Raw genomic sequence first — 20,830 nt, 5'->3', positions numbered from 1 at the left:
TTTAGGACTTATTGTGTCTCGGGACTTCATTCGTGGAACTTCTCATCCTTACACGCATACCCGTTTGAATCACACACATCAGGTGAGTTCATACCCCGTAATGAATCTTTTAACTGTTTTAACTGTTTTAAGGGGGGAATGCAAGTTGAACACAATGATAATTGTGTAAATGTTTGTTATAAACATCTTTCAAAATGTTACTTATGTCACTTATAAGTTGTCAAAACCTTTCAAAACTCTTTTAAAGTTATGTTACTTTTTAGTTATACAAAACTCTGTTTTTAAAGTACAAGCATAACTTAGTAGATAAATGAGTCTTTTCAATAACAGTCCAAGTAGAACATTAGTAAACTATAATAGGTATAGTTTAGGAGAATGCTATTCATTACTTCTAGTACAATGAAGCACATAAAGAGTCAGTTCTTACATGAATCAAACAATACCATACAGAACATATAGTGAAGAGAATCAAACAATACCATACAGAGAGAACACACAATAAAGAGAAACAAACAGAACAAACAAGTAAGGTTGCTATAGCATGAGAACACACATACAGGATCTAACTATACCAATGAATCACTAACTCATTGTTTTAAACAAAAGGTGATAGTTATATTGGGTATACATGATCATATACTTTAATGTGAATTACATGGCTTGCAAGAATTTGCAGAGGTCGTGTTTAGTTCCCCTAATCTCCCGACAGGGAGAGCGTATAGTAACGGTTCTAGCCTTCACATTATAACCGTAATAAAACAAATACGTTTTTAGGTTATTAGTACATCCGCTTGTCATTATAAACGACAGCTGTGTACTTACTTTTCCCATTACTTTCATAAAGTGACAGTACCGCTTGAAAGTCGAACTCAATCTATTTTCGAGTTATAAACTAGGGAAAATATACATTTTTACAAACGACAAATGGATCAGTCGAGTCTAGCACATAACAGAAGATGCCTTGGTAGAAGGCTACGATTAAAAGATAGGACCATAATGCTAGTCTTATGATTCCTTAATGTATACATCATAGGATACATATATACCAATAGGGTCCGACAGGTAATAGGATGTGTGCTCTTCGCTTCATTTCCTGTTCCTTGTTTGGTTGTGGGCTTGGAACGAATTCACCCAATCTATTATCTACCCAATTCTATATATATGTATGCTTAGTATACATTAAGTCATCATAAGGGTACCAGGTATGGGTCAGGTTATAGAACACAGAGTCAAAGCACAGTTTTACTAAGTACAAAACATACTTTCCAACATCAGTACTTTTGGTATTCAAAACTAGAAACTTCACAGTAAAGGGTATAATCCATTTTATTAAACCAATACATTTAAAGGACCTTAGGTGAGTAACTCTATAATACCATAGTTTATACACCATGTTTATATATAAAACTAATACCCTGTAGGTAGTTGGATGGGTGCTTTCCGCCTTACTTCCTGTTCCTTGTTTGGTTGTGGGCTTAGGGCAGATTTACCCAGTTAACTTTCTATCCGATATTAGATTATATATATCAGTATAAACTAAGCTATTATAAAAGTAGTCACTGTGGTCACCATTTTATATTAAGAAATAAGGGTTTTCTTAAAGAACTTTTCATTAGATATAAAGGAACCATTACAAATAACTCCATGAGTAACAAGTGAATACACCAGGGTTATATACAACAATGATCTAATAACCAATGGGATGTGTGCTATCCGCCTTACTTTCTGTTCCTTGTTTGGTTGTGAACTTAGGGCAGATGCGCACAATCGATTGTTTGTTTACTCTGAGTCTTATATAACTTGTACCCACTTAGTACTCATAAAAAGGGTTGTAGTGTCATTTTACTTAAACTTCCATCAAAGTAGGAAATATAGGATTTTCTAGAGGAACAGGCGAGCTTTTCAAAACAGAACTTACAACTTACAACATTTTACATTTACATTTTCAACAACACTTTACAACTTACTTACATCACTAAAATCTTATGAACTCACCAGCTTAATTGCTGATCAACTCTTTCAAATAACTTGTATTCTCAGGAGACTATTAGACAGGTGCTCGTGCTGGGGATTCAGAAGATGAAACATTATAGCTTCAAGTCTTGTTTTGTTATTTGTTTATGAATTCTATGTTTTGTGAACACACACATTGTAAACACTTTCTTTCGAAATGAAATGGTTGTTCATTACTTGCTTACCATATACATATCTCGTGATACTAAACATGACGTCCTCCACCCCTGAACGTTTCCGCCGTTCCGGTTTTGGGGTGTGACAAGATCTTCCGGAGCCAAGAAGGTGCTGAGATGAGAAATTGTCCGGATCCGGATGCTTCCTATATATGAGGTCCGAAGCAAAGGCTTCACCCTTCCGGAGCAGGTGAGATCCGAAGCAAGGAGGGGAGTTCTGAAAATGCACTCCTCTTGGTTCCTTAGAAGATGTCCGGACCAAGAGGGTTCCAGACCAAGAGGGTTCCAGACCAAGAGGAGTCCGGACCAAAAGGGTCCTATTGGGTTTTCTCTTTCAGTTTTGAGCTGTTTTCGACTGAGGAAGGTACTTAGAGAGATTTAGGAGAGATTTCACATACTTGGAGAGATTTGAGAGAGATTTCACATACTTGGAGAGATTTGGGAGAGATTCGATATACTTGGAGAGATTTCACATACTTTGAGAGATTTGTGAGAGATTTTACATACTTGGAGAGATTTGGGAGAGATTTCACATACTTGGAGAGATTTGGGAGAGATTCGATATACTTGGAGAGATTTCACATACTTGGAGAGATTTGGGAGAGATTTCACATACTTGGAGAGATTTGGGAGAGATTTCACACACTTGGAGAGATTTGCATTCTAACACTACATGGCTCATTAGGAACTCATATTGTACACTTAGATGTGTTAGCACAAGTCTCACAATAGTCCTTGCTTACTTGAGGACGGAATTTCCTAGTCAAAAAGGCTAGTTATGACAGTTATTGTGTTTAAAACTCATGTAGCTCACATTACGATTTTGACTTATGTATTTTGTTTAATGTCATGTCTCTCAAGTGCAAGTTCCAAGGTGTAAGTGCCCGTATGTGGATTACTTCAAGTATTTTGAAGTTAGATGGAGTAGAGGTTTTGTAGAATTTTATTACGATTTTGTGTAAATTTTGAATTGCTTTCTATGGCATATGTTTATATGAATTTGATAACACTCCAAAACTTTAACAATGGTTTTTGTTGGAGCATATTTTTGTAAAACATGATCATAAGTCATGAAATGTTTTAACCATAGCATAAAATTTTCATAAAAAATTAGTGTGTTACAAGTTAGTAACTGATTCATAGTTTGAGCGAATTAGTATCGGATCATCCACTCCTAGGATTAAACTTAGAATTAGAAATGCTAGAGTTCCTTAGGAGTTCTAAATATTGATACGAAAACTATGCCATGTCTAATATATTTCAAATTTAGACAAATTTATATTATTATGTAGATAAAAATAAGACGATCTATTTGTATATTTGGATTTATAGCGAGTATTATATAATAAAAACTACGATAGAACAACTTAAATTATTTATAACTACAAATATAATAAAATTTTAATATTGTGAAAGTAATATGGTCGCATTATATATTTGGATACATGTACATGGAGTATTACATAACCTGAAAAAGATTTATAACGATATAAGCAAAGAAACACACTTTGTAAATATATAAAGGAAACCAACATTTGAGACTGATAAACTGTGTATAGTATACGTCAAATTGAGTCATATTTATGTATATTTTTGTAGATACAAATAAAACGTTTCAATGATATTCAGATTTATAATGAACATTACGTACTAAAAGTTACGATGGAAAATGAAAATAAAGAACTTAAATTAATTAAAACTTTGCAATGATATATATTTAAAAATAATAATATAGATTTAAGAGAAAATTATAGTTTTACGATAGAAAATGAAAATAAACAACTTAAATTAATTATAACTTTAAAATGATATATATTTAAAAATAATAATATAGATTTAAGAGAAAATTATAGTTTGGTCTCTATAGTTTGATTAAATTCATAGTTTTAGTCCTAAGTTAAAAAATTGACAGCTGTAGTTTTCACCTTTCCTTCGTCCCTCTTACTTCTAACTGTGAAAAAGTATATATATATATATATATATATATATATATATATATATATATATATATATATATATATATATATATATATATATAGGCTTAGGTTATTCTATTGAAAGTAATTATTGTGTTATTATATTCATAAATGTGAGCCAATAAATTTACTTATTTTAAGAAAGTGAATAATACATACTATTAATTTAAAGATAATTACAAAATACCATATAATTTCATTTTAAGGGTATTTTAGTCAATTAACATAAATTTAAAAAAGGAAAATTGCAAATTTTAAGGATCATAGATTCTATTAATTTTAAAAATCTGATTGTAGTGATGATAATTCTCGGATATTCTGACAGAATATATTTATCAAAAATAAAAATATTCTTGAACCATAAAATAATAAAAATATTCTTGAACCATCAATTGAAGAATAAAAACAAACATTACATTAATTCTTATAGAATACAGGTAACAATTGCTAAGAATTACATTTATTGTTAAAGAATAAAACTAAAAAGAACTTTCAATTCGGGGAAAAAAATCAAAATCTAACCAAGACACTAATATATTCTAAAAGAATAATGTTGCTAAGAATCACTTTCAATTTCATGGTCCATTCTTCAAGCATCAGCTGCTTCTGTGGAAACAAATCCACTACACAAATCAGTGAGAAAATATCCATATTCCATTCCAACAGAATTGGAATTCGTGATTCCATTATGATAGAATTGGAATTCAAGATTCAGTTACAGTATGCATTATGTTGGAAAAATATCCAAAGTAAAAAACAATTTAATGAGAATGATACTGTTATACATTACAAGATAGAAACTCGTTCATTTTCATCAGCAACATCTAACTCAACTCCTGTGTTAACAAAACAAATTTAATGAGATTGTAATGTTAGACATTTCAGTAGCCCAACTAAAAACTCAAGTCTTGTATTAACAAAACAAATTATGTTTACCTGTGGGCGAGTTTTCTTGATAGGATCTGGATACAAGAAACAAAAAGATTAGAACTTTATCAATCAAGATTCTAAACAGTCAATCTACATTGACAAATAAAAGATTTCAAACAATAAGCTAAAAGAATACAACTTTATCGATCTAAGATTCTGAACTCCAAAAAGTACAAACAGAAAACCACAGACCAACAAAAGTAAATCCCAATGGAAATAGAGAAATTAGTATTCGTGAACTATAAGAATTCAAGATTTGAGCTTTTACCCTGAAGTGATTCCACTTCAAATTGACTAGATTTTACATAGTTCCAATTCCAATTTTTGGTGAAACCCATTATAGATTAGTGTCCAGTCAAATTAACTCGGTAGCAAAAACCGACAAATATGAAGAAGCCAAAAGTAACAAGTAGAAAAAAGTCAAACATATCAAAACTTTCGAATTTAGTTTACTCGGTTTAACCAGACCCCGAAGCAGTCCCACTACAAACTGAGCAATTGGTGTGAAACACATTTAAGATCAGCATCCAATTTGTGAATTACAGAGCAAAATTCCAAGAATATAAAGTCAAACAATCTAGTGTGGTGTTTTCTTCTTGTTCTGTCGATCAAAGCACAAAACATACACCACCCCCAAATCACTACTTCTAAGAAAGATAAGTTGACGTAGCTAGAGGCAGCTAGAACAAAAAAAAAACTAATTTCTTCCTTCTTCATTTCCTCTGATCAACAAACCCAAATTCCCTTCATTTTCATTGATTTCCCAGCAAACCCAAACACCCCAACTGTTACAAACAAAAATCCCAAAAGAAATTTTTACCTGTGGTTGATTTGGAACTGCCAAAACAAAGAAACATCGTGATCTTCGAGCAAACACCACCGAGTTCCTCACCTGCGACGGATGGCTTCCATCGGACCCCCCTTTCCCCTCGTTTTCTTCCTTCTCTGTTGTTCCCATCGAACACAAAGTCGCAGAGGTTTCGCCTTGCCACTGCCGCTCCTTGCGAAGCCAGACATCACACTCACAGCCGGAAGATACGAGCAAAACTCCGCTGTTTCTTCACGTCTCCCCAGTCTCTTCGGTTTCGTCGACCCGGAAACTACTCTCTTCGGCCTTCTTTGTGATCTGAAAGCGTCAATACCCGATTCTAGGGCTTTATCGGGTGGGAGATTGAGTAACGCTTATTTATTTAGGTCAATACCAATACCATGATTATAGGGATTATTTTTGGAAGTTATTAAACAAATTACTAAATTACCCTTATTTATTTATTTTATTATTTAATTTTTTATTTAATTTTGATTGGCCCACATTGATGCATACAATAACACAATAATTAGTTTAAACACCTGAACCTAGCTCTCTCTCTCTCTCTCTCTCTCTCTCTCTCTCTATATATATATATATATATATATATATATATATATATATATATATATATATATATATATATATATATATATATATATATATATATATATATATATATATATATATATATATATATATATATATATATATATAGAAAACAAAAAACCCTAAAAATCATAAAAATACATAAAAAATACCTAGAGATCACAAAAATTTTTTTTTGAATTTTTTATAAAAAGTTGCAGCTTTTTCTTAAAATTCGTTGAAAAAAAAAAATAAAAAATCAATTTTTTTTTATAATTTTTTTTTTCAAAATTTCTTTCAGCGAATTTGTATAGAAAGCTGCGATTTTTTCAAAAAAAAATTTTGTGATCTCTAAGTGTTTTTTTATGCATTTTTATGATTTTTATGATTTTTTTGTTTTCCAAATAACACCCTAATTTAACCACGTATACCGAGTTTTGAACCCTCAACCTCATAAAGAGAGAGGGGGCGCCTTACCAAATGGGACAAACCCCATCGGCCATTAAAAGGATATATGCCGTCCAAAAAAAAGATATAAAATCACTAATATACCCCTTATTTTATTATTTTATTGTTATAGTAAAGACCCATATCATCATTCACTCATATTTTTCTTTGCATGTGAAGCCACCATCATAATCTCATCCCTAACCAATCTTCTATGTCTCTACACAAAATTGGAACTAAAAAAATGCACACGTAGAAAGAATGTTAAAACAAAACATTAGGGGACTAAAGAAACTGCATAATAGGAGTAAAATTCAAACAAATTAGTTCAAAATTCTGAATTCAACAAACCCTGATTCAAAATCAACATCCTCAAATGCAACCAAAACCAAAAAAAACCAAATTAAACATTAGGAGTAGTAAATAAACACACACACACCGAACCTATAACTCCGATTTAGAATAACAATACATACTTGTACAGAAAGCTAGAACAATGGAAAAACAAAGAATAAATGAAATTCTTGTAGCATCAACACTACCGTTGCATAGGCTCCAAAACAACTAAACTAGGTCAATTTTAAGTATAATTTTGAGGGTTTACCATTTCGATTTCCGAGAATTAAATTCAATTAATGTATGAAAGGTATCAATGGAAGTGGACGGCAATGGAGAGGTGAAGTAGATGGTGGTGGGTCATGGTGGCATTGATGACTATGTCAGAAAAGAGAGGAAGTATGGGACAACCACCATGGCCAGAAGCGAGGCATCAACAAAGTTGGAGAAGAGAAAAGGCATTGGAATCGGCATGGAGGTGGTTGTAGGTTACAGTGATGGTTTATGGCGGCGAATTAGGGTATTTCGTCATCTTCATAGTTGATGACCAGTGTCTCCAATCGTGATTACAGGGTAGGAGTAGCGGCACTAGGGAGCAGGGAGGTGGTTGTGGGTGGCGGTGGTGGCTGATGGCGATGATGGAGGCGGAGATAAGGGATCTGCACAGATAGATGTGGTGAGAGGGGCAACACACGGAGGTAAGGTGTTCATGTCTAGCTGATGATAAGAGGGAACATCTTATTAGACCATATGGTATGCTTGTCACGAAATGGTTCGTGGTCTCGTGGCCACTAACCACAAATGTGAACACCATCCAATGTGTTTGTAGTGGTTAGTGGTGAAGCATTTTCGTGATAAATTGTAGTGGGGAACACAGATCACCACACCCAATCAATTTGTTTCTCTCTCTATTTCTCTCTATCTCTCTCTATCTTTCTCCATTTCTCTCTACATTTTAATATATATATATATATATATATATATATATATATATATATATATATATATATATATATATAAATAAAGTAAGACGGATATAGTGGTCAATATGCCAACCTTTTAGTGGTTGAATGTGGTGACAAGTTGGAACTCACCACCACAATGGTTAGTGTAGGTATAACGGATGACCTTATGTTCTCTATTGATTTTTGAGTTTTTACAAAAATGTTCCTGCAGTGTAGTGTTTAAAAAAACAAAAGGGCAAAATAAAGAAAAAACAAAACAAGGTTAAATTGGTTATTTTCTTAAAAAGGCCAACAACGTAATTGTTTGAAACCACCGGGACGTAACCAATCAAATATATGAAGATCGAACAAAACATTTTATTCTGACCAACCCATAGTAACCATTTTTGTAATTTACTCTAGATTTAATTATAATAAAAGAATAATATTAAATTTTTTAATATTTTTACCATTCACCATGTTGTAAATTATAGGATATATAATGGTCAAATGGATGTATAGATGTTCGGCAGCAATGATTATTAAGTTTATAATTTGTTGAGTTCGTAACTCTTTGTTTTGTATTTTTTTTTTTGTTAGTTTTGTGTGGGAATGATAGATAGTGATTGCTATATAAGTAAACATGGTAGATAGCCTTGTTTTTTTCGTATAGCTAAGACAAGCGTTTCGAAAGAAATTGTAATGTTCAGGAATAGTTTTCAAACATATATAAACAATTTCGAGACTTTATAATGTCTCTAGATTTTAATATTTTTAATATTGTTTAAATCCCTTTAAGCAAGGGGCCACAATATGGCCAATATTGGGGACAATAAGGTGAATAATAAACATCAAATTTATTCAAACATAAATGGCAATAAGTAATAGTTGTTTCATCTGAAGTAGACTATACTGACACAATAACAAACCCAATACGAAGTAAATGAGTTTCGATCAGAACTTGAGAATGACTCGAGTAAGCATGAGCATATGGACCGGGGAACCGACCGGAACCGGTACCAGAACCGGAACCCGATGAAACCAGTTGGGCCGGGACCGATACTATAATTTCGTCAATTTTTGGAACCGGGACCCGGTAAGAACCGGTCGTTGGAACCGGCCCATAACCGGGAACCGGACTGGATAATCTTTACAAAAAAAAAAAAAACTCATGCTTTTTGCCGTTTGGACTTCTGATTTGGACGTACAAAAAAAAAAAGCGATCGTGACATAGATAAAAAAAAAGCGATCTTCAAAAAAAACCCCACGTTAAACCTCGACTCCAAGTCACGAACGGACGAACCCTACCAAGCATCTTCACTGTGACTGTCGATCATCGACATCTCCAAGGAATCCAAGCATCGATCATCGCTTGTACGATTACGTGATTAATCGATCATCCTAAGATTGTTCAACCACCGGTTCCATCGATCTTCATCATCAATTATCATCTTCTAAATTCTCAAGTCGACATCTTCATATTTTGCTTCAATGATTCGAACGATGGATGTTCATGAAGATCAAGTAAGATTATATATTTATATTTAATGTTTCAAGTCGACATACATGCAAAATTATTGTTAGATTAGTTTATAGTATGAATGTAAGATTGTCAAAACTAAAAATTTGTTTAGTTATATAATTAATGTGTTATATTGACAATGTAGGATTTGAATGGGTTACCAAATGTACCATCATCAAGATACCGAAACTCGGATGTTCATGATGCCAATAATGAAGATGGTAATCCGGCTAATTGGATTGGAAAAGACTTTGATGACCAAGTAACATTAGCTCATTAGCAATATTTACTTCTTTAGCATTCTCTCCAAATTTTGAAAGTTGCATAACTCACTCAATTTAACTTGTTTTGACCTTAATATTTTTACTACATGTAGATTAGGGTTTGTAGTTAAGCTTAGACTATAAAAACGCTTGATTTGGTTAAAAATTGAATGAGTTACAAGCCCTGCAAGGAAGGGTGTCAAATCAGAATTTTTTTTATGTTTCAGCAATTAAACGTAATCTGACTTTGTTGTTCAAATGTGCATAACTCACTCAATTTAAGTTTCTTTGAACTGAATCTTTTTCCTACATGTATATTAGGATTTGTAGTTAAATTTAGACAATAAAAACGTTTGATTTGGTTAAAAATTGAATGAGATACAAGCCCCTGCAAGGAAGGGTGACAAATCAGAATTCTTTTATGTTACAACAATTAAACGTAATCTGACCTTGTTGTTCAAATGCGCATAACTTACTCAATTTAATTTTTTTTGACCTAAATCTTTTTCCTACATGTAGATTAGGATTTGTAGTTAAGTTTAGACTATAAAAACGTTTGATTTGGTTAAAAATTGAATGAGTTACAAGCCCCGCAAGGAAGGGTGTCAAATCAGAATTTTTTTTATGTTTCAGTAATTAAACATAATCTGACTTTGTTGTTTAAATGTGCATAACTCACTCAATTTAACTTGTTTTGACCTGAATCTTTTTCCTACACGTAGTTTAGGTTTGTAGTTAAGTTTAGACTATAAAAACGCTTGATTTGATTAATAATTGAATGAGTTACAAGCCCCGCAAGGAAGTGTGTCAAATCAAAAAAAAAAAAATTTTTTTTTCAGCAATTAAACGTAATCTGACTTATTATATGTTTTATTTTGAGAATATAGGATTATGGAGAAGATTAAGAAGAAGATTATATAGAAGAAACACCTGTATGGAATGTTATACCAAGTGACGAATCAGACCAAGAAGAGGTGCCACAAGAACAACAACCTTCAAAAAATGAAAATTTGCAACCCCACAAAAACGAAGGCAACCAAAAAAACCAACACAAACAAAAAAAACCACCACTACCAAAAAAACAAACACAAGAAAAATACCCAACAAAACCAAAACCCAAGAACAAAAAAGTGACTCAAAAGGAGTTAAAGGACCGGTTTAACCCAGCCAGACGAGGTGAGGGTAGAGATAATTGTACCGCTCCTGTTTGGAATTACTTCGAGATAGAATGTATAAAGGAGGAAGATGGATTTGAAAGAAAGTGGGCCGAATGTAATTATTGTTTAAAATTACTAGCCGCGGATGCAAACCAAAATGGGACAACTTCAATAAACAAGCATTTTAATGGCTGCAAGTTAAATCCGGACAACAAACCGAAAGAAGTTGATGATAAACAACAAAAGTTGTCATTTACGAAAGCCCCTAATGGTGAGGGTCATGTATACACATGGAAACATGATGATACTAGGATCCAACACGCCTTACTAGGCCTTTTCACCATCGGGGAACTATCCTTTAAATTCATTGAAAACGAGGCCTTCATAGAATTTGTAAACGCCCTTAATGGTAGGGTGAAATTGCCTTCAAGGCATAAAATTTCTCGTGATGTTGTGTCCTTCTATTTAACGGAGAGGCAGAAGATGTACAAACATTTGAGCAACCCCAAAACAGGCATCCACTTGACAACCGACACACGGACATCCTCGTGTCAAAAGATAAATTATATGGTTGTTACGACCCACTTCATTACCGAAGATTTTGTCATGCACAAAAGGGTAGTAACCTTTAGAGAGGTTGATACTCACAAAGCTGAAGACATGGCCCGAGAGTTGCTAATTTGCATAAACGAGTGGGGCATGAAGAATTTCATGACCATGACCGTTGATAACGCCAAGACGAATGACGCGGCAGTCAAGATCATTGTGAAAGAACTGTCAGGTATTTATGAGAATGGCAAACATTTTCACATTAAGTGTATGGCTCATATCATAAACCTAGTTGTGAAAATGGGGTTATAACATGAAGTTTACCATGTAAAAAGCATACACGATGCGGTGAAATACATTAGCGCCTCCCCGCAACGGATCAAGACCTTTAAACAAGCCATGAATGATGCGGCTGTAGAAACTCAAAGGTTTTTGTGTGGTGAAACTCCAACAAGGTGGAAATCTACCTTTGAATTTCTAAGATCAGCATACGATGTGAAAGATGCGTTTTTCGAATATAGTCATCAAGGTAAATAAAACCAAATATGCTTCAGCACTAAAAATTAGCAATATTTACTTCTTTAGCATTCTGTCCAAATTTTGAAAGTTACATAACTCACTCAATTTAACTTGTTTTGACCTGAATCGTTTTCCTACATGTAGATTAGGATTTGTAGTTAATATTAGACTATAAAAACGTTTGATTTGGTTAAAAACTGAATGAATTACAAGCCCCGCAAGGAATGGTGTCAAATCAGAATTTTTTTATGTTTCAGCAATTAAACGTAATCTGACTTTGTTGCTCAAATGTGCATAACTCACTCAATTTAACTTGTTTTGACCTGAATCTTTTTCCTACATGTATATTAGGATTTTTCGTTTAGTTTGGACTATAAAAACGCTTGATTTGGTTAAAAATTGAATGAGTTACAAGCCCCGCAAGGAAGGGTGTCAAATCAGAATTTTTTTTATGTTTCAGCAATTAAACGTAATCTGACTTTGTTGTTCAAATATGCATGACTCACTCAATTTAACTTGTTTTGACCTGAATCTTTTTCCTACATGTAGATTAGGATTTGTAGTTAAGTTTAGAATATAAAAACGCTTGATTTGATTAAAAACTGAATGAGTTACAAGCATGAAACTTTGATGTTTCCGCAACATACATGAAACTTTGATTGTATTTTCTTTGTTCTTTTTTATAGATCCAATGTTTTAGAAAAGTGTGGAAAGGATACCATCGCATTCAGACTTTGAGGTGATTAAAAAGATGATGGAGTTCCTTGAGAAGTTTAAGAAGAAAACTGAAAAAGTTTCATGTTTAACAAAGCCTATCTTCCATACGTATACCCGGGAGATCCTAGACATAGAGCAACATCTTAGGAAACATGAAACCAACCCGAATTTTTTGTTTATGGTACCGGATATGAAAGACAAATATGACAAATATAAATGATTATGTCTTCTTTGCGACATTGTTAGATCCTCAATGCAAGTCAAAGTTTATGAAAATTGTTTATACCCAAATGCTTAAAGCCAAGAATAAAGATAATAAGATGCCCATTGATGGGATAGAAATTGACTTATTTTTGATAATATCAAACTTGTAGTTTTTCATATATTGTCTGGCAAATGTTTTTTTTATGTAGATTACATTCAAAAAATTAAACAAAACCGAGCACTTTTACAAAATTACAAACAAAATCTATAGACCATTTATGAAACAATTAGTGCACACAAATATGTACTACACAAAAACCGACAAGAACCGGGAATAAACCGAAACCGTAACCCAAAAATACGTTGTTATTTCTCGAAGACCGGTTCCAAAATCGAAAACTCGGCAAAAACCGGAACCGGAAGAACCGGAACCGGTAGAACCGCTGGGCCGGTTCGGTTCTTGATTTTGGCCGAAGCCGGTTCCCGGGCCGGGTCCGTTCCGGCCTGTTCGGTTCGTTTGCTCATGCCTAGACTCGAGAATAATCCGTTTATATATGGGATTTAAGAGTTTAATTTAGCTATCTAGATCAATACTTTATTTTCAATTTTTCATTCCTCTCGTACTCTTTCTAAATTTTTTACATTTTCCTTTCCATTTCCCCAACTTCCATCTTTTAACATGTTTAGTGTCTCAACCCTACATGAACAACTGATTTACAAGGTCTAAACCATAACCTGCTAACTTGACCCGGAAATAAAACTATTGACACGATACGACAAATTTGTCGGGTATAATCTAAAGCAAAAAGTGAATAACAACCAAATTATTTACAGAATATATAATGTGCAAATCAAAAAATGTATTTTGAAAATGTTCAAACATGTGAAAACATAAAAACAAAAATAAGAGTGCTAACAAGTCCATAAATTAGTTATCTATGAGATTTATATTCAAACACTCATGGGGAAGTACCACCTTTTTGCAATATACAACCTGCCTTTGTATTTTCCATGTTTATCAGTACGAGCAAATCTCTGTTGGCAATACGATGAGGATGAGGCAGCCCATGCCTCTGAAATAATAGCAGCACTAAACTTCAAACGACTATTAAAAAAGGCATATTCTTGTCGGGGGCGAATTTACCTTTATACAAAGGGTATCCATGGACACCCCTAAATTTGAAATTTTATTTACAAGATATATCATAAATTTTAGAGGACACCCGTTGGAAAAATAAAATGGACACCCTTTGGATGTAATAACACAGAAGAGATAATAATAAATTGAATGTTTACATTTTGACAATCGTTATCGATTCTAAATTATTAATGCTTACAAAAAAATCAGAAGCATAAATTTAGGAGTTAAACAAACAAAATATTTTTCAAAAATATAATAACAAAATCTTTCAAATATAATATTTTTGGTAGAAAATTACTGAAGGAAAACTAAAAACCTAAAAAACAAATTACGATTTTTCTGGATCCGCTGCCAAACCCTTCGTCTTCTCAATACTGAATTCCCGTCGGCCGCAAGCAATTATTTAGTCTCGCCGACGAGCACAGTTGTGGCCCTTTGCGATCTCCGGCGACCGCAATCTGCCTTGAACCGTTGTTGGACTCTTGTTTCAACGTTCTTGACTTCTGGTACTTCATCTCTGATTTATCAACTGCTACATCCGTTCGCATTTCTTACCATCTTCGTCTTCAGTTGAAACTTGAAAGGTCTTCCCTTGCACTTGATTTATTTTTTTGGTAAAATTGTTTCTCTTTTTTTAGAACTCTGGTATATTGAATTTAGCTATTTGGTGTGGTGTAAAAGCATCCAACGAGTGTTATGTATATGAAGTGTATGAAAAGTCAAAGTCTATAAACTAGAAAAGTCATACTCTACACCTACAATTACTTTTGGGTTGTACCCCCTTAACCAATTTTAACCCCCCCCCCTAACATCAATCAAATCAACTTTTTACTTTTGATTTGACATTATTTTTTTCTTTTTTTTTCCTTTTTGTTTTTGATTTTTTTTCCTTTTATTTTATATTTTAATATTATTACTATTAAATTCGGATGACATTTTAAAATTCGGTAAACATTATAAATTCGCACGACATTATAAAATTCGAACGACTTTTTTGTCCGTAATTAAAAAATATAAAAAATATATTTAAAAACCGATTTTATATAGCCGTTTGAATTTATAATGTCTTCCGAATGTTAAAATTTTGTGCGAAATTTATAATAATAATAATAATTATTATTATAATCAAAATATAATAATAATAATAATAATAATAATAATAATAATAATTAAAAAAGAATTAAAAACAACAAAAAAACAAAATAGGAAAAAAAACAAAAAAAAACAACAAAATACAAAAAATCAAATCAAGGGGGGTGGAATTGGAAAATGAAAGGGGTACTTATAGAAAACCCCTTACTTTTGTGATGATATATGTCAGTCACTAGAGACTAGAGTCTTAGAAGTTGGTATAATAAATAATAAACAATTACTCTATTAGAACATAATTTACCTTTCCTGATTCTATTTTGATTTACATACAATTTATTTTGATGATTTATTTCTATTATAGTCGTATAAATTTCATTTTGTTTCATATATAATTTGTTTTTTTATTTTATATATAATCCGTTTTGATGATTTATTTAGGCATAATGCTAAAGTTGTTTAAAAGAAAAGGTGAGACAAGCTCCTTATCTCATGATCATGATAATCCATGACCAAACGATGAACGAACACCTTCTTCAAAGTATACGAGAGTTGATTTAAATACACTTCCTGCGGACCACGGAGAAAAGCCAAGTATGGAAGTGTATCATGTAAATCAACGAGATGAGATTAGAAGAGCCTACTTGCAAAAAGGACCTTATCAGCTTCGTGCTCATTCTTTCCAACAAAGAGAGATTGGAGGTAAACTTCGTAGATTTAGTTCCTCTTGGTTTGATGGTCATAAATACTGGCTAGAGTATAGTATTAAACTAGAAGCCGCATTTTGTTTATGTTGTTATCTATTTAAATCTGAGATAAAAAACAAAGGTGGATCAGATCATTTTGTTAAAAATGGATTTAATACTTGGAACAAGAGAACAAATCGAGATCTTCACAATGATGGAAGCCCACATAATATGGCAACCCAAAAGTGTCAAAATCTGATGAACCAAAGACAATCCATAGCTACTGCTTTTGACAAGCAAACTGATTTGATGAAGACCAACCAACGCATTAGATTAAATTCTTCTATAGATTGTGCTAGATTCTTAGTGCGACAAGCGTTACCTTTTCGGGGTCATGATGAAAGTGAGGACTCGAATAATAGAGGTAACTTTCTTGAACTTCTTCAATTCTATGCTGATAGAAATGATAAAGTGGGTAGTGTTGTGTTGAAGAATGCTCCAAAGAATTCACAAATGACATGTAGTTCAATTCAAAAGGACATTGTACATGCTGCAGCTAAGGAAACTATTAAGGCTATTGTGAAAGATATTGGAGATGAGCTCTTTGCAATTCTAGTAGACGAATCACGTGATGTGTCTTGTAAAGAGCAAATGACATTGGTTTTGCGGTTCGTGAATAGTCAAGGAGTTGTTGTAGAGAGGTTTATTGGCATAAAACATGTCAGTGACACTTCGGCTTTGTGTCTAAAGGCGACTATTTATTCTTTTTTGACAGAATGTGGATTAAGTCCGCATAGGATTAGAGGACAAGGTTATGATGGAGCTAGTAACATGAGCGGTGCATTTAATGGATTGAAGACACTAATTATGAAAGAAGTGAAATCTGCACATTATATTCATTGTTTTGCTCATCAGTTACAGTTAGCACTTGTGTTTGTTGCAAAGAATCATCCTGACATCAATGACTTTTTTTAATTGATTTCTCGTTTGTTAAACATGCTTGGTTCTTCCTATAAACGTCGAGACAACTTAAGAGAGAAACAAGCAACAAAAGTGGTGGAAGCATTGGCTGCAGGTTTCTTTTATTCTATCTTCTTTTTATTTTATGGTGTTTATGTTGTTTTGCTAATTTATTTTTTATGTTAATTTTAGGTGAAATTCAAAGTGGTACAGGTTTGAATCAAGAAGTCGGTATCAAACGACATTGTGATACTCGTTGGGGTTCTCATTTTGGTTCACTCTTAAATATCAAGAGAACGTATCCTTCAATTTGTGAAGTACTTGAAGACATTAAAGTTAATGGTTACTGTCAAGATCATAGAGGGGAAGCACGTCGTCTCTTGAGGTCATTAAAAACGTTTGATTTTATTTTTTGCCTACACTTAATGGTTGATATCTTAGGGGTCACAAATGATTTGAACATAACGTTGCAAAAAAAAAGATCAAAATATTGTAAATGCGATGCATCAAGTGAGATCCTCTAAGGCCAGACTCATACAAATGAGAAATGAAGGATGGGAACTACTTTCAAATGATGTTTTTTTGTTTTGCGAAAAATGTGAAATTGATATTTTTAATATGGAAGATCCATATTACAATGGAACAAGTCGTCGCAAAGGTTCACAGGTTAGAAACTATAAAGTTGTTTATTTTTTCAAGTTTCTAAATTAATCATTAACACATTTTTCTATTTATTTCACAGATTAACTACTTACACCACTATAAGATTGATGTATTTATTGTGGCCATAGATATGCAATCTCAAGAGCTTAACAATCGATTTAATGAAGTAAACACATCATTACTTGTTTCTCTGGCTTCTTTGTGTCCAAGTAAGTCTTTTCAAGCGTTTAATGTGGATGAACTACTCAAGATGGCTATGTTTTATTCTAACGAGTTCCCAGAATGTAACATTGGAGCACTTAGAGCAAGTCTTCAAAATTATATTGTGGATGTACGTGGAGATGCAAGGTTTAATAACTTGAAGGGAATTGGAAACTTGGAAAAGATGATGGTTGAAACAAACAAGCATGCAATATATCCAATGGTATATCTTCTACTAAAATTAGCATTGATATTGCCTGTTGCAACATCCACAGTGGAACGTGCATTTTCTGCGATGAAGTTGGTAAAGAACGATTTGCGTAATAAGATGGGTGATCAATTTATGAATGATTGTCTAGTGTCATATATTGAGAAAGATGTGTTAGATGGTATTAGCAACGATGTACTTATAGATTTTTTTAAAAATATGTCAACGCATCGAGAACAATTGTAAGACATTTGTGAGTATTTTTTAAATTTATTTTGATCTTTCTTATTAAAGTTAATACTATATTTGGCTAAGATGGTATTATTAACAAATCGACCCGATAACCAAATTTTTTGACCCATTTACTTTATCATTTTGTTTAAGTGGGACACATGTGAGTTTGAATCCTAGATTCGCCACTTTTCTTGTGTTGACTTTTCACAAGGCACACAATTCATTTGGTCAAAATCTAGTTTGTGAACCTTGTATGTATGCATGGACATGTATTCCATCAAATAAAGGTTTTCATCCGAACTTATAAAATAAAAAGCAAAGAGTGGATCGGGTAACCTTAATTTAGGCACTAATGTAGGCACCGTATCAAGTCTCATTTCACGTACATGTTCCCCTTCGGATGTAAAACTCCAGTTTAGGGTATATATCTTCCCCTTGAAAACATGTAAGTCAACTAGGGGGGAAGTGGATGAAACATGATTCCATTCTCCTTTACCTACTATAGAAAACCATACTTTATCATACAATATATGTAACATGGCAAACACCCACCCGTTTATTGAAGGTGAAAAGACAAATATAGCCCTGACTTTTCTTTTTTCACCATCACTTATATGTAAAGGGACATTAGGGAAATGAAGTTCATGCGTGTGATAGGATTCACAAGCCAAAAGTCACGGGTTTTCTTGCCAAATAAAATCAAGTAACCACAAGTTAATCCAACACACTTCCTCCCAACTAACTTAGAAATGATGGTTTTGAACTTTCTTCCTTCAAAGTCCTGTAGATAGCAATCCTTCTTATAAACATGTGGAGATATTAACAATAACATTGGAGGTTTGGATGTCATAAATGTGATTCTTTTAGAAAGTGCAAGTGACCTCCATGACTTGCAAACTATACTAAATGAAAGAAATTCAACAACTCCGAGTCACATCATAACTGAATAAAGCACATCATGGTTAAGATCTGACCAGGGTAAGGGTACCCCACCCCTGATCCTCTTCCTGCTAGATGCATCGTAATTCTGGTTTCTAGTCATACTCCTTGTGTTAACCATTATGACACCTACAAAATGTTCTTGAAGAAATAAACAAAACTGTGTTAGTAAGCAGAAAATGTTTCACGATTTCATCAACAATAGTATATGGATTTGTTCATCAAGACATGTCTAAGCTAAGCCATGAAAATCCCTAATGAAAGAAAAAAGTAGAAAGAAGTATGAAGATAACGATATGGGTTTATACATAGACACATGTCTAAGTCAATTACTCAACTAGAAAAACAAAAAGCTAATCAAACGAGCAGTAAATAATGTATAATTTAACCTCTGAACCAGAAAAAACTATATTAAAAGTATTATTGTTATAATTATTAATCAAGCAAACAAAATCAAATGATACTTGGAGAATTGAGAATGCAGAAAGTCAGAATCTAATAACGAACACCTATCATACCGATCGAAATACCAAACTACTCAAAACTAAATATCAATTAAGAAACCAGAAAAATATGTACTTCAAGAATACATGTAAACGAGTATCGAATTGTATGAATGTAAACCATTAAACCCTAGGTAATCAAGTAACCAACCACGCCGAATCCAGAATAATAAGCAAAACGATTCGACAAAAATTACTTGATTGACTGATGTATACGATTTCGGTGGAAGAAAAGGGTTGAGTATGAGTACAACACCAAAGATTCGGTAGTGTCGGGTAATTTATCCCTAATCGAATAGAAATCTCCTACCAGTACGCTTGGCTCTGTTGACAAATCCCTATACTAATAAATGAATAGTTTTAATCTCCTTTTGCCAAGTGTCACCCTAATACAACTCCTCATTAATATTATGTCATGTGTCATGTAGATATATTAGGCATCTAATTTCAAAATGCAAATTTATATTTTCTAATTATATGTTAAATTTGAAGTTATAATAACTATAAAATTTTGATATATATCTCTTAATTAATAATTTATTTAAAATAACTTATTTAAAATAATTGATTAATAATTATAAATTTTTTATTTTTAAAGTTTAATTAATTTTATAACCGTGGTGGTTCCCACGGGTTATAAACTAGTAACATAATAGAATAACAAGAGTAAATTACTACAAATCGTCCGTGGTATTGTCAAAATTACATGGGTATATTTATTTATTTATTAATTATTATTATTATTATTTATTTATTTTGCATTCGGACCATGTGGTTTTTGTTTATCTTTTGATTTTGGTCCTAGACTGATTTGTAATGACCAATATACCCTTGATTCATTATTTTAATATGTTGTTTATTTTTAAATTGTTTAATGAATGTGGGTTATCACTTATCTCTTTACCAAAGGGCTTCTAGCTCAGCGGTATCAGGTGGTGTCTTCCATCCCTAAGGTCGAGGGTTCAAGTCCTGTGGTGGACATAGGTGGAATTAGGTGTTAGTTTAGGAGTAGATTATAATATTTGTATTTGCCGATTCAAAAAAACAAATTTATCAG

General features: G+C 32.8%; 2 protein-coding genes across 2 annotated transcripts; both read left to right on the top strand.

Moving 5' to 3' along the window:
• Nucleotides 1–15,975: 15,975 nt before the first annotated feature.
• LOC145127148 (uncharacterized) lies at nt 15,976–17,040 on the top strand. Its single transcript, XM_079062396.1, has one exon. The coding sequence runs from the start codon at nt 15,976–15,978 to the stop codon at nt 17,038–17,040; it is 1,065 nt and encodes a 354-aa protein (XP_078918522.1).
• A 21-nt stretch (nt 17,041–17,061) lies between these two features.
• On the top strand, nt 17,062–18,411 carry LOC145127147 (uncharacterized). Its single transcript, XM_079062395.1, has 5 exons — nt 17,062–17,140; nt 17,218–17,535; nt 17,651–17,691; nt 17,768–18,278; nt 18,392–18,411. The coding sequence occupies exons 1-5, from the start codon at nt 17,062–17,064 to the stop codon at nt 18,409–18,411; spliced, it is 969 nt and encodes a 322-aa protein (XP_078918521.1).
• Nucleotides 18,412–20,830: the final 2,419 nt, after the last annotated feature.

The sequence above is a fragment of the Lactuca virosa genome, chromosome 7 (genome assembly GCF_052849685.1).
Source record: "Lactuca virosa cultivar CGN04683 chromosome 7, Lactuca_virosa_CGN04683_v6, whole genome shotgun sequence".
Classification (NCBI taxonomy): Eukaryota; Viridiplantae; Streptophyta; class Magnoliopsida; order Asterales; family Asteraceae; genus Lactuca; species Lactuca virosa.
Note: the sequence above shows the minus strand (reverse complement) of the source record. Positions and strands in the feature narration are given on the sequence as shown.